At 64.6% G+C, this 15280-nt stretch overlaps 1 protein-coding gene across 3 annotated transcripts; it reads left to right on the top strand.

The window, feature by feature from the left end:
- Positions 1-3012: 3012 nt before the first annotated feature.
- On the top strand, positions 3013-15261 carry SEMA3B (semaphorin 3B). Of its 3 annotated transcripts, XM_083869364.1 has the most exons (19): positions 3026-3125; positions 3361-3661; positions 9910-10037; positions 10884-11041; positions 11122-11184; positions 11273-11392; positions 11467-11560; positions 11648-11767; positions 12103-12248; positions 12342-12456; positions 12534-12603; positions 12688-12832; positions 12941-13160; positions 13250-13341; positions 13506-13547; positions 13642-13799; positions 13911-13966; positions 14045-14184; positions 14268-15261. In XM_083869364.1, the coding sequence occupies exons 3-19, from the start codon at positions 9938-9940 to the stop codon at positions 14706-14708; spliced, it is 2280 nt and encodes a 759-aa protein (XP_083725490.1). In that variant the 5' UTR covers positions 3026-3125; positions 3361-3661; positions 9910-9937; the 3' UTR covers positions 14709-15261. The 3 variants fall into 3 exon arrangements, with proteins under 3 accessions (XP_083725488.1, XP_083725490.1, XP_083725489.1); XM_083869362.1 differs by lacking the exon at positions 3361-3661 and having other exon boundaries at positions 3013-3125; XM_083869363.1 differs by having other exon boundaries at positions 3047-3661.
- Positions 15262-15280: the final 19 nt, after the last annotated feature.

The raw sequence follows: 15280 nt of genomic DNA, 5'->3' as shown, positions 1-15280 counted from the left end.
CAGAGAGGAAAACAGCCCCAGCCGGCTCCTGCCACTGCCGGCATGCAGCCAGCCCCCGGCACCCCAGTGCTCCTGCCCCAGGGACCTCTCCCACCCAGCAGAGCTGGCAGCACTGCTCTGCCTGGTGCTGCCAGGGACTAATGGTACTGACCCACCTGCCCACAGCCAGGAGTGAGCCCAGGGGCTACAGGGGCTGAGCCAGGAAGAGGAAACAGAAACCAGGATAAGCACCCACCATGCTGGCGGAGCGGCTGCCCACAGTGGAAGAAGTGAGGCACAGCCAGAGCTGCACTGACACCACTGGCCCTGGGTGCAGTTGTCCCTCCTTGCCCAGTCCAAGGGTCAGCTCGCCCTATTCAGCCCTGTTTGCCATGGGGCTGGGCCAGTCCACGGGGCTGCAGGCTGGCTGGGGCCAGCTGGTTGGTGGCAGGAGGCCAGCACAAGCCCAGGGCATGTGCCATGGCCTTGCCGAGCCACCTCACATGTTTTCTCCACAGCCCAGTTCCCTGAAATCTTTTCCCACCAGTAGAGCATGGTGCTTCACAGAAATCCCCGCGGTACCCTTCCCAGAGCTCCCTTGTTGGAGAGCCACCCAGTCCCACCAGATGCCAGGGGGATACCAGAGGCCAGCTCTGGTCCCATTCCCCCTCGGCATATCCCACACCATCCAAAGTCCTACCACCCGCTCCGAGGCACTCCTGGGACCCCCACGCTTCCTGTCAGCAGCAGGACCCACCCGCCACCAGCAGTGGGCTCGGTGGGCTGCAGGAAGCACAGACGAGGGCTGGGATGGGTATGGGGAATGCCATCACCAGCAGGAGCGGCCACTGTGGCACAATGGCGGCACCACGGCGACACCACACCAGGGTGAGGATGGGGATACAGGGGACCCCAGCCGCACTCCGGGCACTACAGCTGTCCCTGGGAAGGTCAGGCCATGAGTGTCCAGGCCACGGGCGGCTGCTCCAGCTCCGCCGGTCCTGCCTAGAGCCCTGCCCGCTCCCGCTCTGCCGCCGGCAAGGTCAGCGCAGCGCTACGGCAGCACCGGCCCCCGCCAGCCTCCGGCCGCCGGCCGGCAGCTCCCGGTTCCCACCGGCTGGAGGGACGGGCATGGCGCTGGTGACCCCACACCACCCATCCCGTGACTGTGTGGGCTGGCGATGCCCCTGCCGGAGCACCGGGGAGCGCCGGGAGCACCGGGGAGCGCCGGGGACACCGGGGAGCGCCGGGGACACCGGGGAGCGCTGAGGGCACCGGCAGCGAGCGGGGCGGGCGGAGCGGCACGGCACGGCCTGCGCCGGGGCCCGATCGCCCTCTGGCGGCGGCCGGCCGCACTGCCGCGCCCTGCCCGAGTCCTGCCCGCTGTGAGCCCCCTGCCCCCCACCCACTGCCCCCTACCCACTGCCCCCTGCCCCCTACCCACTGCCCCCTGCCCCCTGCCCACTGCCCCCTGCCCACTGCCCACTGTCCACTGCCCCACTGCACACTGCCCTCTGTCCCACTGCCCACTGCCAACTGCCCACTGCACACTGCCCTCTGTCCCACTGCCCCCTGCCCACTGCCCACTGCCCCACTGCCCCCTGTCCCACTGCCCCCTGTCCCACTGCCCACTGCACCACTGCCCCCTGCCCACTGCCCACTGCCAACTGCCCACTGCCCCACTGCCCCCTGTCCCACTGCCCTCTGTCCCACTGCCCCCTGCCCACTGCCCCACTGCCCCCTGCCCCCTGCCCACTGCCAACTGCCCACTGCACACTGCCCTCTGTCCCACTGCTCCCTGCCCACTGCCCTCTGTCCCACTGCTCCCTGCCCATAGCCCACTGCCAACTGCCCTCTGCCCACTGCCTACTGCCCCCTGCCCAGTTCCCACTGCCCCCTGCCCACTGCCCAAACCCTGCCCACTACCCGCTCGCTGCCTGCTCACTGCCCTGCCCACTGCCCACCCACTGCCCAAACCCTGCCCACTGCCCGCCCACTGCCCGCACTCCGCCCACTGCCCATACCCTGCCTACCCCGTGCCTGCATCCAGCCTGGTCTCACTGGGGCTTCCCCAGCACCCACTGCCTTGTCACATCCATGTGACTCCAGCCCATGTCCCCCCAGATCTGTGTCCCAACAAGCCTTCTCCCCCCACTTGCCCCCCAGAACTCTGCCTGCCCCTCTGTGGGACAGCCCCAGTCCCTCAATCTATCTATCCTATGGGAAAAGGTGGCAGTGCTGCCTGGCACCTCTCCAGTGGGTGTCCTGAGGTCTCTGTCCACCCCAGTGCTTTCCATGGATCTCCACATTGTGAGGTGCCCTGGGGCTCCACATGGCATCACATGGCACAGCACAGTGATCCACTGTCAGTTCTGGGACAACATGACAAGAGCCCATCTCTGTGGTGGCACCAACATCCCAGGATCGTGTGCTCCAGCCCCTCACCACCTGCATGGTCACAGCCGCCAGGAGGATGCTGGGGCGTGGCATAGTATTGGCAGAGTCCCTGGCTGCCCTGAGCCCACCCCATGGCAGGAGTGGCTCAGCTGGTGCCTGCTGCTTGGGCACAGATCCTCGTGGCTGGATGCTCTGCAGCCTCTGGCACAGCTGTGTCAGCACCTGCCCACTGTCACAGAAGAAAAACACATTCCCTTGCCTCCAGATGGAATTTCCTGCTTTGTTTTTTTATTAAAATGGTGCCCATTGCCTCCCATGCTGGCAGGCACTGCTGGACAGAGCCTTGCTCCCTTGGCTCTCTCACCCCATGCTGTCTTGGAGGGCGGATGGGCTGAGATCATCCTCTCCCTCCAGCAACGGGCTTGTGCCCAGCCCAGCCAGCACGCTGCCCACTCTGTTCTGTCCAGCCAGCACTGGACACCCCAGCGTGTCCGGCCACAAGATGGACTTTCCTTCTCCCTCCTGCCCTGGCTGAGTGGCTCTTCCGGCGAGAGAGCCGCTAAATCCCCAGTTCCAAGGATTCTTTCCCCAGGAGAAGTCATGCGGCTCAAACCACCCCAGCCCAGCCGAGAACTTGTTACATATTTACCCCACATTAATGAGGCGTCACCAGCCGCTCGGCCTTCGGACCACAGCGATACTTCACAGGCAGCCACCCGGCCCCACGGCAGCTATGGGGGTACCATGGGGTGAGTCCCCCCAGAATGGGCACCATGGCAGCAGCCACATCCCCTTCCTATCCCTCCAGCCCTGCTGGGCTGGGCTTTGCAGGAGCCGATGAGGCACTGGATGGTGATGAGTGCCTTCACCCTGGCACTCCTCCAAGGCAGGAACAGGCAGGAACGGGTGCTTGGGGACATCGGGATGTACCGCCGGCTGTGGTCGGGATTCCTGGGCTTGCTCGCACCTCTCTTCCCTTTCCAGTGCAGGCAGAGGGGGTGGCAGCACCCCAGAAAGCCCTGGGGTCCTGAGGGGCTGTTCCCAAGCGGCCAGCCAGGTCGTTGGGTGCAGAGAGAGGACACACGACACAGTTGCCTTTTGTTGGTGCCGGCCCCGGGAGCAGGGACCGGGGCTTTGCATCCCCTCCCTCCACCCCCGCCGCTGGCGGGACTGGCGCCCAGCACCGGGGATTTGGGGTTTAAAGAGCAGGCGGCAGCCAGAGCCCCAGCTTACCCACCAGGCGAGGAGGAGGGCGAGCTCTGGCAGAGCCCACGCACCATAGCAGGTGAGATGGTGGGTTTGGGGCATCGGGCTGACCCATTGAGAGGGGCTATGGTGTTGGGGGACTGGGACAATGGGGCTCCCTGGGAAGCAGTGAGGTCCCTGCCTCTCCACAAGGGGTACCGGGTGCCACTGGGCTCGGACATGGTCCTGAAGGGGAAGTGAAGGCATCATTGGGCATGTAGCACCTCCTCGTTCCTGTCACCCCACAGCTGAGCAGGAACCCCTAAGCCCTGTCCCAGCGGGGGTGGCAGGGGGGAGCACCACCATGCTGGGAAGTTTCCCAAGTAATGCTCCTTCCCTGGGCAGTGGTTTGTGGGAAGAGGGGCTCATCTGGTGGCCTCCCACCTGCTGCTCCTTCGCAGTACTCACTGACTCCCTCAAGGCAGGGGTCGCCCTGGCTGGCACCTGGGTGAGCTCCGAGGCAATGGGGAAAGGGGGTATCCTGAGGCTGGGCACGGGGCTGGGCAGGAGCGGGAGCCGGGCCAGCAGACAAGGCCCCATTGTGCCGTGCCGGGGCCGCTGGCTCGCCCATCAATAGTCCCATTATGCTCAGCGGCGGCCCCCGCAGCCTTCCCAGCCGGCACAGCCACCCGGGAGCACCGTGGGAGGCAATCTGAAGTGGCTGTTGTGTTGGGGGGCCAGGCTGAGAGGAGAAGGATGAGAGAGGAGGGCAGGGTGCCGGGACTCCTCCACCGCTGCCTGTCTGGGTGCTGCTGGGTGCCGTGGCATGCTGTGCTCCCTACTGCCACCAGCTTTGGGGGCAAGATGCCCAAGAGAGGAAGCAGGCAGGCTCGGGGGGGTGCAGCCGGACACCCCTGTCCTCATTTCCTCACCCTCACCATCCCACCAGACGTTGCCTGTGCTCGAATTGGCCATGGCTGTTCTGCTGTGCCCCGGGGCAGGGACGAACAAGTGGGCAGCGAAGGGCTGACATCAGCCCTGGGTGTGGATGTGGCCGGGCCAGCAGCAGAAGATGAATGGATCCGCGGGCTTCCCGACGAGACACACCCTGGCTAAAATTGCTGACCTCATGGCAGGGACACCAGACTATTTTTAAAGCCTAAAGAGCTGGATGCTGCTGGTTGGTGTGGCTCAGGGCAGGGCCAAAGGGACGTGGGCAGGACAGCAGGCAGGGGAGCTCAGCTAGCATCTCCCACTGCCCTCCTGCTGGGGTGGGGATAATGCTTGGATGGTGGCAGAAAGCCTGGGTGTCCTGCTCCTGCCCCACGTATGGGTTTGAGGAGCTTCAGAGGTTTTCAGTGCAGGGCATAGGACCTCTCTGCCTGTGCCAGAGCCAGGCTGCTGGCAGACACGAAGCCAAGGGCAAATGGGCACCGTGGGTCAGGAAGATAGGATCCTATAAGACCAGGATCCCTCCCTTTCCCTTTCCAAAAAGCCACTGTCCTGCACCTGGAGGATGGCCATCCTCTTATTCATCACTGCCCCAAAGGTTCACCATGTACGCCATGGCTTGGTCCCATAGGAGAGACATACGATGGAAGCACCCCACAGGTGCTCAGGTGCTGGGGTGCACACCACACCCCCATCTCCTGGACAGCCCAGATCAGTCCAGGAGAGGGCTGAGACAATTAAAAGGGGATTAGCTGGGCTACACCAGCATGGCACTGCCAGGAGCCGGTACCTAATCCCGGCAGGAATGTACTGGGGCCACAGGGGTCTCTGATGCTGGGGTGTCACCAGCATGTTACGATGGGGGTGGACATAGTGTCAGGGTGGGTGTATCCACAGACAGGGTTATAACCTAGAGCTGGTGTCCCCCTGGGACATTGCCACCATGCTGTAGTACAAAGATGCAGCTGTCCCAGGTATGGTTTTTTGCTGCCAGCCAAGCCCTCACACTGGCACACTTGGGATGCCATGGGCTTTGTCCCCTGCCTGGCACATCCTTCCCCTGTACCAGGAATGTGGCAGCCACATAAGGTCATCCCACGGCCCAACATTATGGATGTGGACCACCACAGATGGACTCCCAAAGAAGTCCTAAAGCCGCATCTTTAGTGCCATCACAAACCACCAACAGCTTTTTGGAGTGTCCAGACCCAGGTGATACTAGTTCGAGCAGTGTATCCCTGTGCCCAGGTCAGGGGTGTAGGCTGGGGTGAGGATCACACACTCCTCCCCTGCTGACAAGTTGGCAGTGTCACTGGCAGCGCTGGCAGAGGCCACTCTGCTGCACAAACCCCTCTCTTGGCTGGGGAGCAGTGCCATGCCAAGCCCATGTGTCACAGGGGTGCCTATGGCACCAGCTGCCATGACACAGCTCACCTTGACCCTTGGGTTTTCCACGTCCTCAGCCACAATGGCTCCACCAGGGCAGAGGGAAGTTCTCTAGGCCCCAGGAGCATGGGAGATCACCCTGACTCAGGGGAGTCACCCCCCAAGATCCCCACAGAATCCCAAGGGTTCCTGTGGTGAAGTACCATTCACGTTTGGGATGCAGGACTTGTACCCATCCTGAGGGCTAGTGGATGCCAATTCCAGCCCTTCTCCGTTCAGGCAGGGCATCCAGCAGCTGATGGTCCCGGTCTCCCACTCGATGGCATGGATAGATGCCGTGCCCTGCCGGCTCACCCCCGGCACAGGAGATATGCAGGAGCGTTGGCCGTTGCCCGATGCCGCCCCCGGAGCCCTGCGGGGGTGGAGAGGAGCCGTTTCCTACCGCTAACACCGCTGGGGGCTCGGGCGCTGCCGGCCGAGCTACAGATGCTTTGCCGGAGCCGGAACCGCCGGGGGAGATTTGGCGAGGCAGCGATCCCTGGGTGCGGATTTGCCAGCGGCAGGGACGGGATCAAAGAGCGAAAGCTCCAGCACCTGCTGGTGCCGTCGGCAGTGACACTCCCGCTCTGGCCGGGAGCCAGGCCACCGGCACCTGGCTGTGAAACCTTCCGCGGGCTGGCAGAGCGCAGGGATGAGGGCGGGATGCCAGTGGCGATGCCCATTCCAGATGGGGACCGTCATCATGCCAGCGCCCAGTGGCTCCGGTGCTTGCCAGGAACACCCCGTGGGGCGGGAAGGGGTGGCCGGCGGGCGACGTGGCGCATCCCTCCCGCGCCGTTTTTTCCGGGATGGAAGCCCAGCCCTTCTAATGCTTGATGATTTCTCCAGGCGGAGCCGCTGCCAGCAAGGTCCCCTCAGGGCTCCAGGGCTGGGGTGATGGTGACGTCACCTAGTCACCTCGCCACGCTTGCCGGGAGTGGCGGTAGTTGGAACAGTCCCAACTGGGTGAAGGGAAACTGAGGCACGGTGCTGGAGCAGCACAGGAAGGTGCCCACTGTGCAGGGCTGGGCACGACGTCCCTGTCCCCACCATCTCAGCGCCATCCTGGGACAGTAGGCACAGAGACGCCATGCCCGTGTGGGGGCCACCCAGCTCAAAGTCCTGATGGTTCCTGAACAAAGTCTTACAGCAAAGTAACCCCTGCCGTACCGGTGCCAGTTCCTCCTCTGCTGCCCCACCCGTCCCCTCGCTGTCTCTGTCCTCCTTGCTGCCCACAAAGCTGGGCTGGGCTGGATGCCACTCAGCGCTGTGGCACAGCCAGGAGAAGAACAAGTGGTGGTGCTGGAACACAGCCTGCCCGCATGCCAGAGTACGAGGGCTGGCAGCACGAGGGTTACTGGCACTGGGATAGAAGGGCATTTCCCGGGCACCCTGCCGGCTCTCGCTTCCTGCTGAACTCACTGCCTGCCTGCGCCAGCTGCCTGCCTGCACCTGCACCTGACCTGCCGGCACCCGCTGCCGGCCTGCCTGCACTCCCTGCCAGCCCACCTGTGCTCGCTGCCTGCTGGCACCCACTGCCTGCACCTGCCCGCACCCGCTTCTGCCCGCACTGCTGCCTCCCCACTCATCCTGCACCTGCCTGCACCGTCTGCTGCCTGCACCCCTCCTGCCTGCCCCCCTCCTGCCTGCGGCTCTGCCTCCCCACTCATTCAGGACCTGCCTTCCTGGACTCCTGCACCCGCAGGTAGGGACAGTCAGTGGCACGGGGAGAACAAGGCAGGTGTGGCCCCCAAGGCAGGTCGTGTTTCCACCGCCCTGAGCCCTGCCCGCCGAGGCACGCGTGGCCCCGCTCTCGGCACCGCTCGGCACTTGCTATTCTTGGCAGCGGCAGCTGGAAAATGGGAGGCAGCGGAGGAATTTTGTTTGCTCCGGGCTGGGTTCGGGACAGACATCTGGGCTGCAGCTGAGCGGGGCGCGGGACTGGCCACCCGTACCCCCGGTACGGCCCCGGTACGGCCCCGGCACCCCCGGCATGGCCCCAACACCCGGGCAGGCATGTGCCTGTCCCCGCGGGGAGGTAGCCCCGTCACCACTAGTGTGCTGAGCCACACGTGTGCTGAGCTTGGCATCCTCAGCTCTGCCCCGGGGGCAGCGGGTGTCACCGTGGGTATCCCCGTGAGTGTCACCCCGGGCCACTGGGGTGTCAGCACGGGGGTGTGTGTGTGAGTTGCCGTGTTTGTCCGCCTATGTGCGTGTGTATCTGTGCGAGCGTGCCCGCGTGTCTGCCCGTGAGTGTGTTCGCACACACGTGTGCGTGTCCCTGTGCGCGCCCCCGGCCCCGCCCCGCCCCGCCCCGCGCGGCCGCCCCGCTCCCTCCCGGCGGACGCGGCGGGCGGGGCCGGGCCGGACCGAGCCGAGCCGGGACACAGGTGGGTGCCGGGGCCGGGGGGCCGGCAGGGTGCGGGGGTGGCCGGGGAGTGTCCCGGGACGGGGTCTCTGCGCTGCCGTCGGGGGGCTGCCCGTGCTGGTGCCGGGGGGCTCGCCGTGGGGTTCGTGTCTCTTCTGGCACCGGAGGGCTGGCGTCGGGCTTGCCACGGGGGGTTTCACGGGCTGGATCTGCCAGGGTTGGCACCCAGGGTCCGTGGTGCTGTCGCTGCTGCCGCCCCCCGCCCGGCCCCCCGTGCCGGCCGAGTCCGAGCCACGCGGGTCCGTGCCCGGGGGTCTGTCCCGGCCGCTTGGCCAGTGAGGGCAGGCGGGAGCCCCAGTGTCCCGGCACGGTCCTCGCTGGCAGCAGCCGTAGGGGCTGCCAGAGCCCGGCGGGTCCCGCGCCTCATCCCGGCGCCTCTGTAAATGCCATTAGCGGCGACCGCCTTCGTGCCGGGACACCGAGCAGCCGTACCCGGCACTGCGCCCAGCCAGGCCCTGTCCGCTGCCCGCTGCCCGCCCCGGGCTCACCTCCACCGGCCAGCCTGGAAGGGGCTGCCCTGCCCGCAGGAGCCCCAGTCCATGCCATGGATATGTGACCCTCCAGGCCAGCTTCCCCCGGTTCCCAGCTCAGGTAGGGCAGCAGAGCCTGCCTGGAGTGATTGCACCGAGCCCCGGGGCTGTGCTGGGGCTTTGGCTGTCACTGGTGTCCTGGTGAGGCCCCAGTGGCTGTGCCCCGAATGAAACCCACAGGGGCTGATGACCGGCATAACTCGGTTTGTGCCTTGCACACGGCACTGCAACATGGCCAGGGGGCAAGGTGGGATCTGTGTTCTGGCACAGTGCCCTGATAACCATCACCTCCCACTCCCCGTGGGGAGAGCATGGTGCTGCCAGAGCTGGAGGAGGACTTCCTTACCTCGTGCTGGGCCCATGGCAGACACACTGGCCTGGGCCCCTCTGGGTACTGTGGGGCCCCGCTTAGCTAGAGCCCCCCAAATCCTGCTTCCATTTGCATGGTGGTACAAGAAAGGCCAGGGGCTAACGGTGGGGCTGTAGCAGTGGGGGAAACTGAGGCATGGGACCCCATGACTACCATCATAGACAGCTTGCCCAGTGCTCAGGAGCCCACTGACCTCCCAGGGTGCCCTATCTGATTGTCGCCACTTCGGTGCTTGCTCTGTCCTTGTCCCCATTCCTATAGGACAGCTCTGTGCTTGCAGGCAGGAACGGGCAGAGCCATCCTGCTGATGGGCTCAGACAGGCATGGATAGGGTTGGATGCTGTTTGGCTGGGCTGCCTCTATTTCTCCACGGGCAGGAGCAGGAGGGGTGTTTCCAAAGCCCATTATGTTTGGGGTTGGATTAACGGGGGGTTAAAAATAGGGAAGGGATGTGTCTGGCTCACATTCCCTCCAACTGCCAGGTCGAGCCCAGTGGGGGATCCCCTTATGCCATGCCTGGAGTTGCCCTATGTCGATGCTCAGGGCTCTCCAGACACCATCGGCAGCATCGGGGAGGGATCCTCGTCTGGGGGCTGTGGGGAGGGGGCTGTAACCCGAGCTGAGGTCTTGTTTCTCTGCCCCAGCTGCGGCGCCAGCAGCCAGATCCCAGCCATGAGCCGCACGCTGCTCCTGCTCCTGCTTCTGCTGCGCGGCCTCACCACTGGCCGCCCCCCGCCCGCTGCCACCCCCCGCCTCAAGCTGTCCTTCCCCGGTGAGCATGGGACACGGGCAGGGTGGGGGGGCGTGGGGTCAGGTGTGGGTGCACTGGTTATGTGTCAGCAGCACCCAGCATCATCCCGAGGGATGGGAGTGTCCTGGGGGGCAGCATGGTGGGAGGGGTGCAAACCCCCAGCGCTGGTGCGTCCCCAGCACTGCTACCTCCCTCCCCGCGGGCTGTCAGGTGTTGATACCTGCTGCCATGTTCCTTACCTGATGCCAGCCCTTCCAGGGCCACCTGCCTGTCCTTGAGGTCGTGCCTGTGCTTGGGACCTCACTCCCAGCCCCCGGAATGTGCTGGCTCCGATGCCCCTATCCCTGTGTGCACCATGGTGGCAGTCCCTAGCCACAGCTGTGCCATACCTGTTGGGAATGCCGTGCCAGCTGGAGAGCTGGTGCTGTGTCCCGAGTGGCCACTCCAGGGGCTCCAGCACGGCACAGGGGGCTTTGTCCAGCAGCGGGTCTCAACAAGAGCGCTCCTCCTGGGCTGACAAAGGGCTGTTTGTTCCCGCCACGGTGGGATTAGCTCCGCGGGGCAGGGCATGGCCTTCTCCCCTGCTGCCGGGTTAGCAGTGCAGAGATGGGTGCCAAGGGCCATGGGAATCATTGCTGAGTCATTTGAGGATGACTCTCGGGGTACACAGGGATGAGTGTGGGGCTGGCATGGGGATGAATTCTGTGCAGGCAAGGGCTTGGTGAAGCTAGTCAAGCCAGTGGGACAGGTTTGGGGGAGGGGAAGTCATGGCAGGGGGCTGTGGCCCAGGCTGCCTCAGAGCACGTCTGGGGCAGTGGAGATGGACAGGCAGTGGCAGGGCTGAGCAGTGCCGGTGGGTCCCGGCAGAGCTGCGGGCTCGCCATGGGCTGCGCCTCTTCTCGCTGGAGCACTCCTGCTGCTACGAGGCCCTGCTGCTGGACGAGGAGCGTGGCCGTCTCTTTGTGGGTGCCCAGAACCACCTCCTCTCTTTGGCCCTGGATGATATCAGCCAGCGGAACAGGAAGGTAACAGGGCGGGGGGGGCATGCTGGTGGGGCAGTGCTGGGTGCTCCAAGTGCTGTGACCATCCTCTTTTCCTCCTGCAGATATACTGGCCGGCTCCCGTGGAGTGGAGGGAAGAATGCAACTGGGCTGGCAAGGACATCACTGTGAGTGATAGGGCATGTTGTGGGATGCCAGGACTGTGCCAGGGATCTACCCCAGCACTCCCTCACCCTTCATTCCCTCCATACCCAGGCTGAGTGCATGAACTTTGTGAAGATCCTGCACCCCTACAACCGGACTCACCTGTATGCCTGTGGCACTGGTGCCTTCCACCCAGTCTGTGCCTTCATCGAGGCTGGCCAGAATGCAGAAGTGAGCCTCCCCTGGCACCACCACAGCCTCCAGCTGCTGCCACCTGCCCACCTCCCATCCTTACCCCTCTCCAGGAGCCTGTTTTCAAGCTGGACCCCCACCACACTGAGGATGGCAAGGGGAAGAGCCCGTATGACCCCCGGCATACAGCCGCCTCTGTCCTTGTGGGTAAGGGCACTCTGAGCCTGGTACTGGGTGCAGCAAGGCACAGGGGTGTCAGGGGTCCCCTATAACGCTTTGCTCGGTGCCTGCCAGGTGCGGAGCTCTACTCTGGGGTGGCCACCGATCTGATGGGCCGTGACTTTACCATCTTCCGCAGCCTGGGCCGACGTCCCTCCATCCGCACGGAGCAGCATGATTCTCGCTGGCTCAACGGTCAGTGCTGAGGACTGGTGGAAGGCGGGGGGGGGGGGGGGGGGAGGGGGCGGGCACTGGCACCCTGGCACAGCAGTGCTGCTGCCTGGAAGCATCAGGGCAATGAGTCCTTCAGGCTCAGATGTATGCTGTCCTTCACTGCCTCCAGAGGGTGATTTCAGGGGTTCCTGTGTCCCCTCGAGACCCCCAATGTCTGGTGGAGTCCCATCCTCACTCTTCCTCTGCTCTGCAGCTGGCCAGGGTTGGTTCTGCACCCTCTCCTGGGACCCCAACAGGTGTTCCAGGGGAGCAGAGCTAGTGGAGGCATTGGAAATACCACCCCTCTCTGTCCCCAGAGCCCAAATTCGTCGCCGTTTTTTGGGTACCAGAGAGTGAGGACCCCGACGATGACAAGATCTACTTCTTCTTCCGTGAGATGGCGGTAGAACGGCAGCAGGGGCTGGGCAAGACCAGCTTTGCCCGCATTGGCCAAATCTGCCGGGTGAGAGCACCCACGGGCAGGTGGGCTGGGGGCCAGAGTGTCCAGGGGTGCCACCTGCTGCTGCTGACACCGGTGTCCTCCTTTCCCTGGCAGAACGACATGGGTGGGCAGCGCAGCCTGGTGAACAAGTGGACAACGTTTCTGAAGGCTCAGCTGATCTGCGCCATGCCAGGACCTGACGGGGCAGACACCTACTTTGATGAGCTCCGTGAGTAAACAGGGATGCAACCCCACCAGCGTAGCTGGGGGCAACACTAGCAGTACTGATGCTTTCCCTGCTTGTAGGAGATGTTTTCCTGTTGCAGACAAGAGACAAGCGCAACCCTCTGGTCTATGCCATCTTCTCCACCTCCAGGTCAAGCCCCCTCCCCAGTACCCTCCACATACCCAGTGGTGCCCCACTTGCCCCCTCATGTCTTTCCCCTCTCTCTCCCACCAGCTCTGTTTTCCAAGGCTCAGCTGTCTGTGTCTACACCATGGCTGACATCCGCCGGGCTTTCCTGGGCCCCTTTGCACACAAGGAAGGTCCCAACTACCAGTGGGTGTCATACCAGGGGCGTGTGCCATACCCCCGCCCAGGCATGGTACGTGGTGTAGAGATGTCCCAGCTGGTGCCACTAGTGGGATGCCACTACGTGGGCTGGGGGCAGTGGGGTGTGAGACCCTGCTTAGCCTGTGTTGTCTCCCTGAAGTGCCCCAGCAAAACCTTTGGCACCTTCGGCTCCACCAAGGACTTCCCAGACGAGGTGATCCAGTTTGCCCGTCACCACCCACTGATGTATAACCCTGTCTTACCCCATGGCCAGCGGCCCCTCTTCCTGCAAGCCACCGTGCCCTACACTTTCACCCGCATCGCTGTGGACCGTGTCACCGCTGCTGATGGCCACTATGATGTCCTCTTCATTGGCACAGGCATGTAATGACCCTAGGGATGGGGCAGTGAGGGAGTGCAGGGGGATGCTGGGGCTGGGACCTGTGGCCTCACTCCTCCCTGCCTGCAGATGTGGGCACAGTGCTGAAGGTGGTCTCAGTGCCCAAGGAGAGCTGGCACCACATGGAGCCGCTGCTGCTGGAGGAGCTACAGGTTTTCCAGGTGAGAGTCAGGGTTCCATATCTTACCTGTCAGACTTCCTCACAGCACCCCCATATGCTGTCCATGCTCTGGGTTGTGCCAGGGCACTCCAACTGCCAGGATGTGGGAGCTAGGAGGCTGCATACCCAGACATACCTTAACTCCTGCCCATGCTCTGCCCACAGGATGCCTCCCCCATCATCAGCCTGCAGCTCTCCTCCAAGAGGGTAAGGGGGAACCCCTGGCCATTCCCGTGTCCACCATGGCTGTGCCTAGCCCTGTGCCACAGTATGGGGGTGCTCAGCTCTGCTCTTCCCTCAGCATCAGCTCTATGCTGGCTCAGCCACAGCGCTGGCCCAGCTGCCCCTGCACCGCTGCAGTGCCTATGGCAAAGCCTGTGCCGAGTGCTGCCTGGCCCGGGACCCATATTGTGCCTGGGATGGCAACACCTGCACCCGCTACGTGCCCAACACCAAGAGGTAGGTGGCATACCAGGGTCCAGTGCTGGGGCAGCCAGCCTGCCGCGATGCTATGATGAGGAGCACAGGTCACACTGCTGCAGCCCCTGCTCCTCCATCACCTTCCCACAGGCGTTTCCGCCGGCAGGACGTCCGCAACGGTGACCCCAACGTGTTTTGCTCTGAAGGTGAGCTGGGACCCAGCCAGAGTCTGGGGGCCAACCCTACTATGGTGTGGGTCTAACAGCTAGGCTGTGTCCCTGCAGATCCCAGGCGGGACATCGTGCCCCAGAAGCAACTCTACGGGGTGGAGGGAAGCACCGTCTTTCTGGAGTGCATCCCCAAATCCCTGCAAGCCCACACCCTCTGGACACACCAGCGCACCCGGAATGATCCCCAGCGAGAGGTAGGCTCTCCCTGGCCAAGTACCGCCGGTGGGACTGTGCTGTGCCGTGCCGAGCTGACGGCTCATCCCTACGGGTGCCGCAGGTGCAGATGGACGAGCGGGTGGTGCGGACGGAGCGGGGTGTCCTGCTGCGCAGCGTGCAGCGCGCCGACGCCGGCCTCTACCTCTGCCACGCCACTGAGCACGGCTTCACCCAGCCCCTGCTGCGGCTCTCCCTGGAGGTGATCGGCGCCTGGCAGGCCACGGGCGTGGCGTCTGCCGGAGATCCCCAGCTGGCCGCCGGAATCCCCGGCCACAAGGTCTGGTACCGGGACTTCCTCCAGCTGGTGGAGCGCCCACCGCTGGGAGCCACGGACAAGGTCTGCCAGAGGCTGTGGAGCCGGGGAAGACCCCCGCCACCGCCCCGCACTCCCGCCGGCCCCCCCGGCCGCGGGCAGGGTGAGGAGCCGCGCAGAGCCCGCCGCCGGCGCACCCACGAGGGGCCGCGGGCCGAGCGGGGGCCCCGCAGCGCATCCCCCTGGTGACCCGGGGGTCGGCTCCGGGCGCCGGGCTCTGCCTAGGAGCAGGGCCGCAGGTAGGGCACAGCCTCGGCAGCCCTGCCCGCAGCCCTGCGTGGGCAGTGGCGGGGGACTGCAGCTCGGGGGCCGCAGGAGGGCAGCCGGGATGAGCAGTACCCCCGAGGGGCTGCCGACTGCCCTTGCCACCGGCTCCAACACCGATGGGGACCCAGCCGGCTGCCGGCATCGCAGAGTCACCAAAATATTTATTAACGACTGTTACGATGAATGTAAACCTGCGGGGCCAGGCAGTGCCCCCACCCCCCCCACCCCCCCCTCCAGCATGGCACTGCAAAAAGACAGCACAGCAGGGTTACACTCGGGTCCCAAAAGGGCTACGGGCAGGAGTGGGAGCACGGAGGGGCAGGACAGGCACTGGTGGGACACAGGGGCCCAGCAGGAGAAGGGGGGCACAAAGGGTGAGATGTGGGGGGGCATAAAGTGGCACCCACCACCCTGGGTGTAGAACAGTGACACAGGGGACCTTGTACTAATTGAGCACAATAAAGCAGATTCAGCCGCCCAGGGTCCTGCGTCTG

This window comes from Zosterops lateralis (genome assembly GCF_965231275.1).
Source record: "Zosterops lateralis genome assembly, chromosome: 11".
NCBI lineage: Eukaryota > Metazoa > Chordata > Aves > Passeriformes > Zosteropidae > Zosterops > Zosterops lateralis.
This window is presented reverse-complemented; position numbering and strand designations above follow the sequence as displayed.